The 19,396-nt window shown below is 42.1% G+C and overlaps 1 protein-coding gene across 1 annotated transcript; it reads left to right on the top strand.

The window, feature by feature from the left end:
• The first annotated feature begins 447 nt into the window (after nucleotides 1-447).
• On the top strand, nucleotides 448-18,063 carry scn1ba (sodium channel, voltage-gated, type I, beta a). Its single transcript, XM_041942599.1, has 5 exons — nucleotides 448-1,307; nucleotides 11,682-11,848; nucleotides 13,211-13,448; nucleotides 14,478-14,619; nucleotides 15,909-18,063. Exons 1-5 carry the CDS (start codon nucleotides 1,253-1,255, stop codon nucleotides 15,937-15,939), a joined length of 633 nt encoding a protein of 210 aa, XP_041798533.1. The 5' UTR covers nucleotides 448-1,252; the 3' UTR covers nucleotides 15,940-18,063.
• The last annotated feature ends 1,333 nt before the right edge of the window (nucleotides 18,064-19,396 follow it).

Genomic DNA, 19,396 nt, shown 5'->3' with positions numbered 1-19,396 from the left:
GCTGCAGCCCGTGAAGCACCATGCGCAGACAGCCGCCAAACAAACCGTACGGCTTAACCGATGCGCAACCGGACTCTGCCCTCCATCACAGCCTCGAGTTTTAACAAGAGATGTGTAGTCGTGAAGCTGCAGAGAGAAAGCAATAACACTGGTATGAGGCAATAACAGGAGAAAGTTGATCATTGTGATTCCTTCCAAAACCAAAGAGAGGTGGAGACAAGCGGGAGGGATACTTCACACTGCTTCCATTCGCCATTTCGCTCACGCTGTGGCTCCATCCAGCACTGACCCTCCTTTCTGCTGGGGTCACATCTGCACTCCCACATGAGGGAAAAAGGCAGGAAGCGCTGCTAAATGTTTCCAGCCAGGGGCGTTCGTGCATGCAACATTTTGACATTTTAACAGACTTTATTGCACAATCACCCCATCTCCACTGCACCACTCTCTCTCTCTCTCTCTCACACACACACACACACACACAAGCTGTGTCTTCCAATTTAATCACAAATTCCACCGGACAGCTCAGCGTCGTCCCCCGTCAAATCAGCCTGAGATATCAGTCTTCCAGCAGCTTTTATTGTTAATCACTGACGGTGCATTTAATGAGCGGCCTGTGTGTCAGGATACTGGCCTTATTTGGTGCATGCAGACTCACTGTGGAGCTAAACAGGCCCAAGGGTGTGCCACAGAGTATAAATAGTTGAACAAAGGCCCTTTTGGAGCGACAAGAGGCCGAAACCTGAAACTTGGAGAGATTCCTCCCTCTGGTAACTCTATACGCTGACACACACTGAGAGGCTGGACAGACTGTCCAGCACCATAGAGTGATTTAGATCCTGAGAGGGTGAAGAGACAAGGCAGCAGGGCATATGCCTTCTGCACTGCCACTGTCAGGTTTTTCAGGTGCTTAAGAAGACCAGATCAGCAAGAAGACCCACCCACCCCTCCTTCCAGCACTTGTATCAGCTGGAGATTTTAAAAAAAGTAGAAGAAGAGGACACTGGTGTGGACCACACCCAGAGTCCGGACAGCCTCAGGGAAGAGTCTCCTCTTAACCTTCAGGACTTTTATTCATAGTCAGGACGTCTTTGGCATCGTAGCGCTCATCACCGAGCAGGAAGAGCTGCTGCAGATCTGTCTTGTGTCTCCCATTCTCAAGTGTGAGTGTGTGTGTGTGTGTGGTGTGTGTGTGTGTGTGTGGTGTGTTTGGACGCCGTTGAGAGCCGCCACCAGTGTTCTTTCTCCTGTCAGGATGGCTGCAGTGCAAGACCTGCTGCTGGTGCCCCTGGCCCTCCTGGCGCTTCAAGGTGAGTGGGTAACGGTTGTGTCGCCATGGCGATGCCACGATGGCAACACCTTGGCGTGCACACGAGCCACCATCCAATCCCCCCCGTTCACTGCGCTGCGCTGTTTGTTACTGTTGTTGAGGTGTTTGCTGTTGTCTGATGTTGCCTGATCTACTGTGTCTGCTCTGTTTGGAGGCAACGTTTTGGGTTTTTTTTGTTTGTTTGTCTTTAGGGATGCAAGTGTGTGTGTGTGTGTGTGTGTGTGTGTGTGTGTGTGTGTGTGTGTGTGTTTAGATGCAGATGTGTGAGTGGGTGTTTGCGGTTTCATCATTGTGCTGGATTGCTTGCTAAAAGCCCAGCTGTTCAGGGTTTTTTTTTTTTTAGAGTAATGAGATTAGAACATGTGGCAGTGTTAAAATGGAGGACACACACACACACACAGACACACACACACAGACACAAACACACACAGATACAGCATCCGTTGTCTATTGAGAGGTCTTGAACAATGTAGTTTATTCATTTCTCCCTGTGTGCTGCACGGGGGCGTCGTGATCCTCTGATGTCTGTTTATGTGTGTGTTTGCAGTTTAGGGCTGCGACTAACTCAGCATTGATTAAAACGCCAATGTTTTTCTCGTTTAATCTGTTTCGTAAGAGGTTTATGAAACTGCAGCAAATAGTGAAAATGCCTGTCACGACTTCCTAAAGGTCACATCATCAAATGTCTGACCGACACTCCAAAACCCAAAGGAATGCAGGTTCCAGTGATATAAAACCTCAGATTGAGAGAAGCTGGAGAACGTTTGGCGTCTTTGCATGAAAAATTGCTCAAACACTTAATTGATTATCAATTTTCTGTCGCTTGACCACTCAATTAACGATCAAATGGTTTCAGCTCTAGATCCAGTGAACGGATGTTCTCAGTGAGTCAGTGCTGCGAGTGATGAGTTGTTGTTGTGGTGTTTCACGTCAGGTCTCTACTGTACTCTACCGTTCCTCCTGCTGGCATCTGTATCATTGAGATTTCTTCTCTTGCTGCCATTTATTCCTTTACAGCATGAAAAACACTGACGGGAAAATGGGCCGAGCTACATAATCCATCACCGTCAACTTGTTGTCAGTCTCTTGACACCCACAGGGGGAGAAGCAACTCTGGAAGGAAATCATCCTTCACGAGCCTGTTTTCAGAAATTTACGATCACGGCCGTGTCTCTTTATTTATGGCCTTTGGCTTTATTTGAAAATTAGCAGCTGGTATTGACTGGATGCAATTTAAACAAGATGTTAGTAAACGGGTGACAACCGTGGAGACAAGTCGGTGATTTGCTCATTTTTAGACAAGACAAACAAATTTAACCTATGGGATTAGGACTGCAGGCCAACAAGCGGGATGGCATCCCCACTTATTTCATTAAAATGCTATTACATTTTTAACTTTTTCGTACAAATCGAGCCAAACCCAAGCCAAAAAGTTTTTAGGTGTCATATTGCCATCACAAGTAATCTAATTTTCAGAAGTGGGATTTAAAACTGAGCCCAAAAAGGAAGCAACACATTAAAAGAGTGATCGCTATCAGCCAGATGTTCTCGCATTCAGCATGCAGCAAAAATCCAATCGTTGTTTTTCCTTTACATGAAGTGTCGGCTTCTCCGGGACACGAGGTTGAAACAAGCAGGCAGAGCTGCAGACTGTTGAGCCAGGAAGCAGATAGTGAGCAAAGACATGAGGCTTGGCAAAAAAGTAAGAAGGTTACACAACCTTGACTGACGGGAAGAGAGCACATCTGGAGCTGGACGCAGTGAGGATGAGGACATAAGACGAGACAGGAAATTGGACGGAATCTCCTAAAGGAGGAGGAGGGGAACAGATTGAGGCTGATAAAGACAACAGCTTGTTCTCTTTGTGTTTCGAAAGGTGCTTTACAAGTGCTTAAAAAAACATAAACAGGATGGAATTCAAGAAGTTTCTGAATGAGAGAAAACAGATATTACAGCAGTTAAACATCAGTGATTTGATGATGATCACATGCTTCATCACACTGAGTTCTATCTAAATTAAGTTTGGTGATGGTGAATACAATCAGAAAAAGAAGAAATAAAGAGACATAAAGGAACAGTTCGCCCCAAAATGCAATAAAACAGACTTAGATATCATCTGTAGAGAGTTTGAAACTCTCCAGCTTCTCTCTTTCTAAGTGTAACATCGCGATTATTCTAAAGAATAATCTTAATAATCTAAAGATCTCATTGCAGGTGTCAGTTTCCTCCAAAAAAAAAGAAAGAAAGAAAGAAAAAAGAAGTAATTATATGAGAGAAAGTAAAAAAAAAAAAAGAAGTATATGTATTTTTTTTAACCGGCTGATTGAAGATGAGCTGCCTTCCAACTTGACACCAACTAAACAGTCGATTGCATTCTTGCTTTCAAGCTAGAGCGGAGGCTCATAAAACCTAATGCATCTGATGGCGGCCTTAACTAATGCATGCAGCAGAGAGACTCTTTGTTTCCGCAGTCGCAGAACGGAGCCGTTTAGTCTGCAAATGGCTCGGGCACGAACTTCTGGTCAAAGGAGATCTCTGTCAGCAGGATGTCTGAGCAGCCACACCATCTTCTCCGGCCTGAGCCATTTGGATTCAGGTCCATTCCATCACTCCGCTCCGACCGCTGCATCTGTGCCAACTGGAGATTACATTACAGAGGAGCTCATCACTTTAAGTAGCAGGGGTAGAACATAAACTAATTGTATCTACTCAAGTGATGCACTGCAGCAAGTTTTTAAAACAATAGTTAGTGTGATGTATGGTTTGTACTTCAGCTTCAGGAATTTTCCAGAAGAGTGTCCTTACTCTGAGGTGCGATACTGTATGCCAATTATCCAAATAGCTTAAATTAGGAAAATAGCACATCAAAATAAAGGAGGTGTTTTGCGGGGCAAATATTTATTTATTTATTTTTTTTGCAGATTTTTCAACATTTACAGCTCAGAGCTTTATTTCTTCCCATAAAAGCCGAATAATTTAACAGAGTCTGAACTCTTTAAGCTTTTGTGAGAGAATTTAAGTTGCCTTTTCTTCCTCTTGAGTTTTGCTTGTCTTCAGCGGTCACATACGAGCCTGTCGTACAAAACCTGCAATGGCTGCTGGCAACACGTTGGATGTCTGGATCTCTATTTATTGCCTCGTAATTGTTGTAAACAAAGAGCTCTCGATTGATGCGCTCCATCCGAGTGGCCCTGCAAGGTGCACGACAACATGCATGTGATCTTTAGCAACTATAACAGCCGTCGCTCACTTGCGCCCCATCTGCAGCTGCTGTCAGACTCTGACGCCTCAAAGCTCACTCTGAAAAGTTTCATTTCGATTTTTTTTGCACTTTTTTTATTGCCAGATCCTTTCTACGCCACAAATCTTAAGCGCCCTAATCACAGGCTGCACCTGTCCTACTAACTTATGTCACACATGCCAAACACACACACCCGTGGCCCTGTTCATCCAGCTAACTCTAGGGTGCCAGACGACCTTCCACACAGCTCAGTTTGTGTTTGTAGAGCTGAAAACTCATCGGTTTATCAGTAATTATCATGTTAATTAAGGTTAACACACCTTCAGAATAGCTGATTAAATGCTCTGCACTTAACACACTTTAATTGGTTTTTATGATCAGCGTGAAACTGCAAAAGCAACTTAACTGAGATGTTTGGTTTCAGTTGAGGTCAGTAAGAATGTATTGTTTTACAGTTTTTTCAAGTTTCTCAAGTTTAAGGAAAACATACGTAGTGCACAGACCTATTTATTGACCCACTGAATACATACACTATGTTCAACTAAAGTACCACCTTTAATTAATTATTTTGCCCCAATATATACATAGATTTGCAGAAACGCAGAATGTGCCATACAATTAGTTAATTTAAGATTCCTGCCTCAATGCTAAATATTGTCACTGTCAGGTAAAATCTTCAGGAAAAAATCTGAAATGCGTGGACTGTGAAAGCATTCAGAACTTCCACCAACTCAGACAAATGCAAAAATCCCTCTGACTTCAACGTACACACAGCAAGTGGAGCTACCACGCAGCTGTGCAGTGTGTTTATTTGACACTGCAGAGAGATCCGAGAAGGGCTGAAGAAATCAGCTCAAGCAATCTGTCAAGACAGAAAGAAGAAGCAGAAAAGAAGAGCAGAGCGAGTTGATATCCTGGAGACAGACAGACCAATAAGTGTGTGTGTGTGTGTGTGTGTGCCAGAGCTGCACAAGGGCAGACGAGGACAAGTGCACTTACAAATCAGGACATGCACATCAGTTTCTGTGTGTGGAGAGAGATTTTTAAACAATGTGTCACAACAATGTGCTGCAGAAAGTCCTGCAACTGTGATAAGTTCAAGATCTTGTGTGTGTGTGTGTGTGTGTGTGTGTGTGTGTGTGTGTGTGCGTGTGTGGTGTACTAGCCTCTCATGCTACTGTTAGATGACCTTGCAGCTGCCTTTGTCTACAGGGTGTTTAGGGTCTTTCAGCTCATTGTTTTGGTTTTGCAGCCTGCGATTTGACTATTTTGATTGAGCTTAACAACTCTAGAAACCTCGTTACTCCAACAACAAAAAAAAAAACCTCTGACAAACTCACTGTGCTCTACCTCCCCAGCAGGAAAAGTCAGTGACCGGCTAGTGAACTTAGTGCAGCTTTTAGCAGCTAAAGAGCGGGCTATTTAGGAGGTGGTGGTGACCAAAAGAGATAGAAGAATGTCTATTGGACTTGTGTACATTCAGAGGCCAGCCAGATGCACAACTGCAAATACAAGCGAGCGTTGCAGGCAAAAACAGGCCTAAACAGGCAATAGAATGCTAACACGTTAGCCATATCAGCTTGCAAGCTAATAACATGTCAAAACAATGCAGTTTCTAGCTTGTTGTGCGGCAGAACAGAACAAAACACTGATTAATGCATCTTTCAAATTGCGTTTTGGAATATAATCACAGTTTTGTCATGGCTACGATCAGTCCAATGAGCCTTTCTCATGGTGGACATTTTAGCTTGTAACAAACAGATGCAACTAATAATATTGATAATGGCCACACCTCATTTTGGGCGTCTCGCTCCAGTGCCCATATAGGCCTTTTTTATTTATTTTTTTTAAAGCAGACATTTTGGCTCGTTAAAGCAGGAAAAGGGCAGGCGTGACTAACATTAATGAGGCTTTGCTTCGTTTAGGTGTGTCACTCTACAACGGGAGCACCTACATGTAGCGGAGCCATCATTCATGTTATTAGTTACAGCTGCGCTTTTCCTGCTTTCACAAGTCACAATGTCAACCCATGAAAAGCTTTGTAGAGACTATGTGGAATGACGTGTTCAATGAAAAGCTCTGAATTTCACCAACAAGTTGAATAGACTAGTGAGCCGAGGACTTCTTGAGGAAAGAATGAAAGTGCGCCTTGTGTTTCATTCTTCAAAACAGATTCGTATCTATTTTGCAGAACAAAATGCCATTGAACATACACAACAAAGAGCGTTTGTGCATGATTTGCAGAGAACAGAATTTACAAGAGGAAGGACAGAAGTGACATTAACATGAAATTGGACAGCAGACAGAAAGAACTCAATCTGCATCAAAACATGCACACACGCGTAACAGATAATTAGAAAAATGGGAATTCCAGTGGCATTATCTTTCCCTCAAACTGTGTTCGCGGTTGCAAACTAGTAACAAATGTAATTTGTAGGCGATGGGAATGTATGGAATATTGTACTCACAGTTTGATATTTGCTCAGTTGTAATCATCTTTGGTAATGAGATTCATTGGAATCTATGAGATTTTGAGTTTTTGGTTTATTTCTATTTACATTTTTGCCCATATATAATTTTCCAGAGCAAGAAGAGAAAGGACATTTCAGGAGAAAAAGAAATGAACAAAATGTGACAAAGTTTTGGTTAACATCATAATGTTTTTACTCTTGTGTTGGGAGCTACTAAGTTAAGAAGACTTAAGGGCTGTGACTGTTCTTCTAAATGTCTTACAACATTGTGGAAAGGATTCCTGCAGGGACCTTTTTGTTAAACAGTAAGATCTTTTTGTTTTCTGTTCAAAGCCACCAGACTCAGACAAAAACAGTCATTTTTACCCCACAGAACACAGGAGCTGGTCCACAGCCGCCTCAATCAGTTTGTTTGTGTTATTGTGTGACTTTGGTGTTCCAGAGCTCAACAGTTAACACACTTGTTTTAACGTTGAGATCTGAAGCCTTTTTATAAAAACAAACTGTGCTCTTGAACAAATGGAGTAGCTGCTTTAAGAAGAAGCAGGCAGGGCTCCCTCAGGCTCGTTCTATGCTGACAAACCGGTGTGCCATCACTTTACCGGCCGTGACAACATGACAGCTTTGTGAAATGAATGAAAGAGACGCTCACAGACTAGTGTGCTTCAATGGTCTACTTGTTCCAGTGGAAAGTCTTTTGCTTGGTGTCAAGGGAAATGTCATGGATGCTTGGCATTTCCCCAGGTTGTGTATGCCTACAGTATGCGTGTGTGTGTATATCAGTGGTAACTGAGCCGTGGAAACAGATGTTGTCCTCCCTCGTCTCTTTTTGCTGTTGCTTATCCAATTTTCTTTGCTGCCTCTCTCTTTGGCTGGATCAGCGAATAACCTTCATCCTCTCTGTATTTCCTTCAGCTCCCAGCGATATGCTAAGATAGCTAACCTCGGTGGGTGGATGGTCTTTTGTGCAGCTGAGGCTTTAAATCAGTATTTTTGCTTTGTCGGCCTCGGGGGCATACAGCAACTGATATGAGGGATTAACAAAACAGCCCCCCGTCAGGAAAAAAAAACTCCTAATCTGCATTTTCTGGAATATCCGTTGCATAATCCTGAACCTCAGTCCACAGATTATGTAATGGATTTGCATTTTTGATGCTGTGTGTGTGTGTGTCTCCTGCTGGTAGTTACAGCTGTTGCTGAGGCAGTTTGGTGGACTCTGTGTAGTCTGCACTTTGGATGTGCAGTTCCTTTTGTGTCTGCTTGCATGTTTGTCTCTCTCTCGCGCAGTGTCTTTTCGCTGTCTTCTTCACTTGCTGTCTCAGCTTCGGACAGTCAGCAGCATCCGTGCTCACCTTGCACAATCTCGCCTCTCTGTGCGTCACCGAGCTCCCTCAGGATTACTGCCTCACACTGTCTGTGTGTGCTGCTGCTCCTGCTAGATCTTCATCTGTCTTTGTTCTTTTTTTTTTTGTCCCTGCAACTAATAGGCCCTCTTCTGTCTTCAGACATCCTCTCAGTTTACTTCCTGCCGTCTGTCGAACATGTGCTTTGTTGTTGTTGTAATGTGTCTCCTCTGTGTGTGTTCCAGGTCTCACCTCCTTTTCTCTGAGCAGTCAATAACCCATCTCAAACCCTTCTGTGTTGTTCTGCATGGGATGTCTTGCTCTTGTGTCTGTCTGGTGTCTCTGTGCCTTTCTGTCTTTCTCTCTAGAAGCTGATATGATAGAATCGCTCACAGACTTGAGTCAAAACATCACTGCATATTAATGTTTAACCAAACGTTTGCTGTGTCTGTTGATTTCCTGGGAGATTTTGCAGGGGCATTAAGTGATGAATGACTTTCATCGACCTCTATTGGCAACAGAGGATTAGCTGCAGCGCTGACAGCTGGTGCATCTGACAGCAGCCTGTAATTAACACAAACAAATCAAAACATATTTGTAAAACACAAGAAAGCTTATTAGAGCAGAGATTAAACTTAAAAAAACATATTTTCCACTCACTGCACTGCTTTTGGTGAACACCTGTTCTCCAAGCAGTTCAGGACGAGTATTTGCAAATGCTGTTTGCCTCAAGTCTGCTTGTTTTAATCTAGAGGTCCTCAACAGACCCACCTTCCCGAAACCCTAAAAACCCAAGACCCAGGCCTTAAACAAACCCTGTTTCATAGGTTCAGACAAATTTTAAGTTATTGTGGTGGATGTCATGTGTGAGTAGAGGCAAATTTAAAGGGAAAATTTTCATAGTTTTGGAATTTGAATACAATAGTAGTATCACAGAGAGAAAAAGAGTAATTGCAGAGATCTGGGAAAACAATGACACCACAAGCACCTGCAGACATCCAGATCCAATCCAGGGATTCTCTTTCTGCAGGTACATGTACACCAGAGGTACTTCTGCAGTTGTCTGGGGTTCGGGGAAAGACTGTGGAGTTGATCAGTTAAAAAATAGAAATTATGATTTAGTAAAAAGAAATTGAACACCCATGCAGGATTCAAAATTTGTGATATTTAGTACAAAGCTGATAACAAAAAAGTTGAGACGTGCAAAACATGAAAAAAAACAATTTAGTTATTTGCAAATGAACTGTAGTTATATGAAGTGTTCCTGAGCTCATGTATTAATCTTCTTTACACGAGCATGTGTTCACAAAGTGGTGAACCTCCCTCCATCCTCGCTTGCGATCGACTGAGCCTTTCGATGCTCCTTTCATACCCAATCATGATGCTATCACCTGCTACCAATCAATCTGTTTACCTGTGGGATGATCCAAACAAACTGGTGTTTTTGATGTCTTGTTGCTGTTGTAAAGAGTCATGGTGGAACAAGGGATTGAACCCAAAAAGAAGAGCTGGTGCAGTTCAATACATTTATCAAGATGGATCATGAACAAACCAAGACTTATGGGAAGATGAGGGTGAAAACCAAAATAAAAGTCCACTGCAGCAACAAAATCCAAATAAAGGGTGCATAAATCCAAAAATGAGAAAACAAGCAAAGTCCAGGGAAAACAAAACAAAAATCCAAAATCTCAGAAAGACTGAGAAAACACTCACAAAGGCAATAATTCAAAACACAAATGGGACAAAGAATAGATACACAGGAAGGAAAGACTGACAGAGAACAGGTGAAAACAATCACACAGGTGGGAAAACACAGGAAGTAAAGCAAAATAAGACACATAAGGTAAACCTTCAAAATAAAACAGGAAATACAAAACCCAGTCAAACCACATCATGACAGTTGTGTTCCCACATCTCTGCAAATAACTGGGTGCGAGGAATGACGTTCAAAACTGTGAAAATAAGGCCAAATTTGTATGAAACTTATATCAACCTTTATGTTTTCAGCAGAACCGATGGAATGAGATCTCGAATGAAATCAGTTGTAGCTGGTTGGTTTAGACGTTCTCAGGTCCAGCTGGGTTCTGGGTTTTAAATGCACGGGTCCATCTCTTGTTTCGATATGGTAGCAATGGGTCCATTTACTTTTAAGTTATTATTTTTGTGCCTGTGAAGTCTTACATTATGTTCTTAACTTTCTCTTCTCCTCCTTCCCTTTTTTTCTCTCCCTCTTCTCTCTGCAGTGCATCAGCCTCTTCTAGGCCTCTTCCCTCCTGCTTCCCCATCTCCACATGCTTTTGCAAAAGTGGCTGTTACTACTGACGCCTGTGCTAACTTTCTGTTTCTCTCCTTCTCCCTCATTCCTCCCCTCCATGTTTCTCTGCAGTGTGCTGGCATTTCTAGTTTTATAATCTTTTAAGTCTCACTGCGGTGCTACAATATTTGTATCCCAGGGAGTCAAAAAATGGACTTTTGTTTTGATATATTTTTATACGTGAGGCCATGGACGATGTGCAGCCTCAGTGAATCTCAACCAAACGTTTAGTGATTTCAGTTCATCTTGAGTTCATCTGATCAGCATTGTGTTTCCTGTCCTCTCCCTCATCTCCCTCCCCCCATCTTGTGATTTGAAACAAAAGCATCCCCAGAGGTCAAAGTTCAGAATAGCACAAGATCATTGGTTGAGAGCCAACCTGAGGCCTCAGTGGAAACTGCAAGGTGCAGTGTGAGAAAGAAACATTTGGAGTTACAGGTGTGTAACTCCCGGCCGATGAGAAGTATGTGTCATGGTGATGATGGCATATATAGACTCACGCTTCTATATATGAATTTAGCTCAGCCACCAGTTGGCAGAATGCAAGAAACTAGTATTGCTCACTGCAACCTCTTTATTTCCCCTCAGTTTCACGGATTAAAAACACCTAAAATGTACATTACTACAAACCTGAAAACCAAATTAATCAAATTCACAAGAATCTATGAACTGAAATGATGAGTGGAAATAAAAAAAAGCAAGAAAAAAAGCATATGCCCGTGACGAAAGAAAAAAACACGCATGCAGTGGCCATTGGGCGCAAGCACGCAACAATACAAACGTTACACGAGCTAATGTTGTTTTGTAAAGTGCTGTTTAGACAGTTTGCCTGCAAGTACTGAGATAGTGGAAAAACAGCAGAGCTCTGCCCTTGTAGCAACCTTTCCCTCAAGTCACGGGTACATGAAAAAGAGGATGCTGGCCACCCAGGGACGTGATACAGGAGGTTTCTAACTGTGTGCTCTTCATCCTTTTTGCTCTGCAGCGTCTCTGTGCCACGGAGCCTGCGTGGAGTTGGACTCGGACACAGAGGCCGTTGCCATGGAAGGCTTCAAACTGGGCTGCATCTCCTGTAAGATGAGGGGCGAGGTGCCCGCCACGGCCAGCGTCAACTGGTACTTCAAGGCTAAAGATGAGACCGAGTTCTCTCACGTGAGTGATGAGATGTACAGCAACATCGCAAAACAGGGAAGTCAAACTCATTGCAACCAGAAGAGAACTGATCAAGCATAAATAAAGAATCAGATCAATAAGAACAATTGATAATGGCACTGGTATCAATGAAATCTTAGCAATTTCCATCCCTATTGTCAACCTCATGAGGTTGCATGAAAATGAAAAAGAAACCAGTAATTACATTATTTAATACATACACATACTTAAAGACTCCAAAGGGTGAAAAAAAACGTGTGCAGCTGTTATTTTTTGGACTGACGGGTTTGAAAACAACCTTTAAATTGCAGTCAGAGAATTACCCAGAAATGTGGGGGCTGATGCAGGAAACCGAACTCTCCAGATTCCCCTGCCTATCAAATGAGTGCAAAGGCTCCTGCTGAGGAATGGGCCTGGAAGAGAGCCTGCGAAAACATCCACAGCGTAGGTTTTTCTGTAAATTTGGAGATCTGAAATGGAATGTTCTCCCTGATGTAATGAGTTATCATGTGTCCAGATGAAGCAATAGCCAAAATCAGCACAAAGCCCCAAACACATTCATCACAACAAGGTCGTTTGTCTCCTCTACTGGGAATCGGCTGCAATGCATTTATCATGAGAGAGAGCAGAGTGCTGCATTTTTCATGACAGCACCCCCCCCCTTCTATTGACTGGAAGGCAGCACATTTGCTGGCCCAAGGAGCACTCACCAGGCAAGGCAAAGAGGCTATTATGGTATTTACTTATAGTGGGAGAGATCCCACTAGTCCATTTATAATCTGTATCCACTAATTCACCAGGAAGTGAGGGGAGGCCCTAACTGCGGCTCGGTCGATGTGGAAAAACAGCAGCGGTGATGTGGGGACCAGCGTTATTTACCCATGTCGCACTGCATTCTGTAGTGATTTGGCAAAGTTCAAAGTTCACTGAGAGAACAAAGTACCAGCTGCTTGATTTACTTGAAAATGTTATTGAACCCCATGACTTTTAATGTTAAACAGCCGTGGAGGAAGCACTGAGGTCTTTAAGTGCAGAAAAAGTATTAATAACATGATAAAAATGCTCTGTAAATGTCCTACACTCAAAATGTTACTCAAGTAAAAGTACAGTTAGCTGTCTAAAAGTGAATTTTCACAACATCTTGAAATGTCGTGTGGCTGCATGTAAGGAGTGCAAAACACATCAATTACTCTAATAATGCAAAAATTACACTATTTGTAGTAAATGATTATAACATGCAGAAACACCGGTTTGGTCTTTAAACATGCCTGAAACGCTTGTTATCACTTTGCTGAATGTTCACAGTCTCTATTTCGCTTCGGCTCCTTTTCAAAGAAATCCCATTCTGTGATTCTCTTCCAGTTATACAGCTTTGAGGACCAAACACCCGAGATCATAGACCCACGTTTCTACGGCCGCCTGGGCTGGAACGGCAGCAAGAACACCAAGGACCTACAGGACGGCTCCATCTACATCCTCAATGTGACCTTCAATGACACGGGGACCTACGAGTGCATATTCAGCCGCAACCTCATCTATACCAACTACGAGTTTCAAACCAACGCCAGCAAGATCATCGTCATGAAGGTGGTGCCACGACGTAAGGACAGAGGGGAGAGATGCTGTACAGCGTGTCTGAGTGTGGGCTGAAATTAGCCAAAATCACTTGCATGTCTTGGTCAATTTTATTGTTTTGGGACATGATATCACACTATCACATTAAACTTCTAATTAGCACAAGAATGTACTAAAGACCCCAAAAAAAAAAAAAAAAAAAAAAAAAATAGGACAAACCACACATCAGCTTGCACGGATTATTTAGTTTCTGACAACCAGGAAGGAGCAGAAATCTTACAACTAAGTAAATACACCGAACAATCCACCCAATTGGCAGAATAAATGTTGGTATTGTACGTTTCTGCAAAACACAGGTACACTGAAACTATACTTTATGTTTCTGAACATTTCAGTTTTAAATTTTCTGTTGTGATAATGCTGTGGTTAAGGTTTTGTTAGGTTCACAAAAAAACACTTGTTTAGGTTTGAGAAAAGATAATTTCTTGACTCAGGGTTAGGGTTGTTCTTGTCGATTTGCTCAACACGAACACGGTGGAAAATGTCTGGTTAGGCTTAGGCACAAAAACCACTTGGTGAGGGTTTGGAAAAACTTATGTTTTGGCTTTAAGTACACAGTTTCACTGGCTCGAACTAGGCTCCAAAATTCCCCTACATCTCACTAAAAGCACAGCTGCAAAACTTCCTCACATCATCACAAAAAGTGCCTGAGTTAGCATAAAGGTGTCCCCCATGGCTCAATGCTTGGTCCTCTGAATTTTCATCGCAGGCAGAGTCATTGCTGTTGTTTCTGTTTGTTTTTTCCTTTTTACTGCCAAGCTGAGCAGCAACCTTTACCTTGTAGATGTCAGGCAGGTTAACGGTATCTGCAGCAGCTGTTCAGGAACTGATGAATGGTGACACGCTGTAATTCAGGACAGGAGGTCGTGAATTATGACGTCATCGTCTAAAAAATGTATGGCCTGGGTAGCCCACATCCTCTTCAAAGTACAGATTAAATCCCCTTTCCACAAGCACACACATACAATACATCTCGCCCTCTCTGTCTCTCCAGTCACCAGGGGACTGGCATCCATCTTGTCTGAGGTGATGATGTACGTCTCCATCATCGGGCTGCAGCTCTGGCTGGTGGTTGAGATGATTTACTGCTACAGGAAGATTGCGGCAGCAGGGGAGGAAGCTCTGAGAGAGAGCGCGTACGTAACACACACACACACACACACACACACACACAGCCTCTCTCCGGTGCCAGTCCTTTATTTTCAGATCCTGCTGGACGGTCCAAATGTCCTGATTTCCCACCAACCGCTTTCACAATCTGCTTCACTCTGCTCTTCTCAAAATAACAAACATTTTCCTGTCTCCACACTGAACTGATGTCTCTGATTCTGCTTCACTGACCTTCTCCGCCTGTTTTTCCCTCTTCTCCTTTTCTACCACTCTCTCCTTCAGGGCGGAGTATTTAGCAATAGCATCGGAAAGTAAAGATAACTGTGCAGGTGTACAGGTGGCAGAATAGCACCGGTAGGTCTGGATTCTCACTAATGTTTGGTCGTGTGCTTTATCGTTTGTTTGTTTACAAAGCAGGTGCTTATACAGTTTGTTTACACCTGCTGTGTTGTTACCACCACTGGAGCAGAACTGGGCCCAGAGTCACACGTTTTCAGTGTCCTCCTATACTTCCTTTAAGCTTGTGACCCCTTAATATGAAGCAAGGTCCACATTTTGTCGCATGTCTCTGAGATGTGAGCAGTTCAAATGAAGACTGATTTTGTCCATAGCATTATCTGCTCCACCCACCCATCGTTCTTTGATTGGAGACATTTTAAAAGGGTCATCTGCCGGTTTTAAGAAAACATGGATGCCATTTTTTGGAACTTCTGTTGCAACTGCAGACTCCTACATGCCTCTCTGGTTAGCCAGCGTGCTACAGTCAGATTTACCCCACAAGATAACCAAATTATTCATCTTAAATTGAAGCCAACCAGTTGAGAGGTAGTTTGCACATCCTACATTTAGCTCAGGTGCAGGACAGCAGATTCAATGAAGGAAAACATAGTAACAGAGTAAACTCAGGCCCCCAAACCGCATTTATTAGATGGAAAAAAAAACCAATAATAGCTGAGTCACAGGGAACATTTAATTTTTCCAGCTCAAATTACTAACCGGTGCACAAACTTTGTCACTCCCTCAGTTAAATAAGTTGTGACCTCAAATTACTTCATTTATTGGCCCAATTAAATGCATTATTACTTATGTTTCCATTTGCCTTCCTCCCATCTCTTTGTCCTTTTGCATGGTGCCACTTCAGTTTAGAACAGTTTTTTTTTTTTTTTTATCTTGGCCTTTGACACGTTTAAACACGTTTATTTGGATTTTAGATTTAGAGATCCTTGTGTTTGTGCTTGGAGGAAGCTGAAATGTTACTTTCATCACATTTTCCTGATAGTTTTATGTTTTGTTTTGTTTTGTTTTTTAACTTCAGGTCAAGAAAGAACTCGAGAATGCTTCATTGAGGAATCTCACATCCACTCTCGTGCCCTCTCCTCTCACCGTCACTCACCTCCCGCCATCCTCTCCACATGACGGAAAGACAGAACCACAGAGAGGAGAAAGATCTTCAAGAAAAAGGTTTTTATTTTTGAGTGACTTCCTGCAAAAGGCTGAACTGTATCCTGTTCTGAGGGACAGGAGAGATGCTGCATCAGGTCGTGGTCCAGCAGGACAGAGGAGGAGGAGGAGAGTTGTCATGTATATACGTGTATAAGTATGCACAGATAATCTTTGAACACATGTAGAGTATATTATAGGCCTACGTTGTATATCCACTATCTGCATGCTTACAAGCTTAATCAAAACAGCCGGCATCATGCTTCTGGTCTTCTGTCTCGCTCATGTTTACGAGTTTTTATGCAGTTTTGTCATATTTGATTTTGTGTGTTGACATTGGGCTTTGAATGATACAGGTTTTACAAACTCTTATTGTCAACTGATCCAGTGTCAGTGTTTCCCTGCAGGTTTATGAAGCTGAAAATTCAAAATGCTTAATAACAGAAAAAATATTTTATTTTTAAACACCAGTGAGACTAAATTTGACTGCTCTTAGTAAAACTCTGCTGCTGCTCAGCTGATCTTTTGCTCAGATATATATATATACATACTGTGTGTATATCTATATGTATATATCCAGCAAAAAAAAACATAGGGCGTTTTTGTTGGATTCCATTAAAATCAGCCTCATAAAACAGAATTTAAACAAACAGGACACAATAAATGGAAAATACAAATATTGATTTTCATTTTCTTCTTCAAATATTTTTAATAGATCAGATTATAATGCTTTTCGTTTTCATTAAAGCATGATGACAGGCCTTTTCAGCAGACCACCACCCTGTTTAAAGCTTGCAGCTGAGTTTACTTCGCTCTTCAAAGTTACTGAGGAAATATCTCACTAGATTCAAGTGATGAGGGGTGAAACCAGCACCAAAGTGTGACTTCCTGTGACATTTTAGAAGATGATGCCCGCTTTAATGCACCCGAACCAAAAAAAAAGAAAAGAAAAGGGAGAAAAAGCAGCTTTGCCAGTTTATCTGAAGTGACATGAAAGCGTCAAGGTGTAATTTCACATGTTTAAGTGTCTTTGTTGAAATTTAAGGGCTTGGCAAATTGCTATTAATCTCACTGCCGTGGGCAAATGCGCCACAACACCTGTCCAGCGTGCCTCCCAGCCGGTGGAAACCAAGAGGAAAGAGGAAAGAAGCCTTGCTATAAATCTTTAGAGTAGCAGCTGCACTCGCTTCTCTTTCCAGACAACCAGTTATTGACCATGGCCAACACTAGATGGCAGCCAAACACTGCCGTTCTGCATGTTCACCGTTCATCCCTTTTGTACCAAAACTGACTGAGATACATTATGAGACACTTGAGAAGGGGACACACACACAAACTGAGAAATCCATTCAGAATGGCTGCATGATGGGATGAGCAAAGGCTGCCACAGGCCTCTGATTTTTCTCAGTACAGACTGTTCAATGAGATACAGAGAGAAAGACAACGAGTGACATTTCCTTCGAAGGCCGTTCGAGCAGTTTTATACACCACTTACTTACTTATGTCATCGTAACACCTTTTGCTGCATGGATGAACCCAACAGTGAAAGGAGAATCACACTGCCACGTTGTTGGTCTGCTTTGTGTCCACGTGCTTCCTTTCAGCAGCGAATAAAACTGTAGTTCATGTGTAGATGTGGAGGAAAAGACACAGAAAGAAATAAAATTCTTGTGAGGAAATTATCTGTGTCTCATTTGGATTCTTTCGATCACAGAATCAACACGTGATAAAAAGTTTGACGCAGGTTTTTAGTAAATTCTGTCCACACATCAAAAGGAAACTGATTTGTCATGTTGTATTTCTTTCTAAATTTTATTCCCCTCAGGTCATTAACGTCTTATTAAAAAAGGCCCCAGTGTCCACCATGGCAGGGGAGTGTCCAGAGGGTGGCCTGAGGTGGCACTGGCCACATCTTAACTCTGATTGGCCAACCCAAGTGCTGTCCCATCATCCTAAAGTATGATTGGATATCTGCCCAGTGAGAGGCGGACCTTAGTTTGACATGTAGCTTTGAATGTTATGTTCTTCTGCGAGTAGCCTTGTTTGGAGGTACAATTTCTTTTTGAGGACTTACAGAATAAAGAAGCTTTATATTCGATTTGTATGCTGCCACTGGAATATTTATCTTTGAATAAATAAAAATAAAAAATAAACAAAGGGATGTAAGAAACTGTAAGATATTGTGATTAGTGTGAGGAGCTAATAAAACTGAATTGCTATTTGCAAATGAACTGTTTACACCAACAGCGTTTATTCGATGTGTAAGAGCCCATCTATTAAACTCCTTTATCCAATCATGTGTTCACAAAGTGGTGAACCTCGCTCCATCCCCATCCTCGCTGTGAACCACTGAGCCTTTCCAGGATGCTCCTTTCATACCCAATCATGATGCTATCACCTGTTACCAAGCAACCTGTTTACCTGTTGAATGTTCCAAAGGTGTTTTTGGAGCATTCCACAACTTTCCCAGTCTTCAGTTGCTCCTGTCCCAACTTGTTTATGTGTTGCTTGCTTTACAAAAATCAATGAAGTTGATGAGGTGAAACATTAAAGGGTTGTATGAAAGTCAGGTTTGACAGGAAATGACAACACTCGTGCTGTCTTTTGACTCATCTGTTATTCAACAAGACATTTCCATAATTCATTCATTGTTGAAGTCATTTATCAAGCAAACGTGTCAAACATTTGCTGCTTCCAGTAACTTATCGTGTGTGAGAATTTCGTCTTTTTCTCAGTTTTACATTATTGTAAATGTCTGTTTGTTGGTTTTAGCCTTTTAAGTGGTTGCAAGTAATTTAAAGGTGTCACCTGTGGCTCTGGGAACTTGAGACTTTCTGACACATTAAGTCAAAAGCAACATTTTACTTCATTCCCTTTCAAATTTCCTCTCCTGCACGAGACATTAGACCGACACTCCACTGGTGTGCACTCCGCAAAATGAGCAGGGCCTAATTCAATCCAGCATGAACACGAAAAACAGTTAAATTGGTCTGGTAACAGAACAAGACATCTGAAGACGTCACCTTGGACTTGTTTTGTCAGCTCTGAGACTAATCAATGAATCTAGAAATTAATCAGCTTCAAAGAACAAAATGAACATTTGTTGCAGCTCTACTTTGGAGTTTCTCCTGTCCTTGATTTGGCAAATAAAACAACATTGTTTTAATTGATTTCTTGGCTTTTGAGCAAAAATGCTGAAAAGCTCACTGATTCCAGCTTCTCAAATGTGAATATTTGCTTTTATTTGTCTTCCATGATATAAAACTGAATATTTAGGTGTTTAGGACTGTTGGCTGGACAAAATGAATAATTTCATTATGTCAGCGTGGGCTTGGGACATTGTGATGAATGCATTTTAGCATT

This window comes from Chelmon rostratus, chromosome 8 (genome assembly GCF_017976325.1).
Source record: "Chelmon rostratus isolate fCheRos1 chromosome 8, fCheRos1.pri, whole genome shotgun sequence".
Lineage (NCBI taxonomy): Eukaryota > Metazoa > Chordata > Actinopteri > Chaetodontiformes > Chaetodontidae > Chelmon > Chelmon rostratus.
Note: the sequence above shows the minus strand (reverse complement) of the source record. Positions and strands in the feature narration are given on the sequence as shown.

Bases quoted from the DNA above. Each gene is read 5' to 3' on its own strand.
- scn1ba (XM_041942599.1), top strand. From the start codon at position 1,253: ATGGCTGCAGTGCAAGACCTGCTGCTGGTGCCCCTGGCCCTCCTGGCG. The intron at 11,849-13,210 runs GTGAGTGATGAG...ATTCTCTTCCAG, and splicing joins ATGAGACCGAGTTCTCTCAC to TTATACAGCTTTGAGGACCA. The intron at 14,620-15,908 runs GTACGTAACACA...TTTTAACTTCAG, and splicing joins GAAGCTCTGAGAGAGAGCGC to GTCAAGAAAGAACTCGAGAA.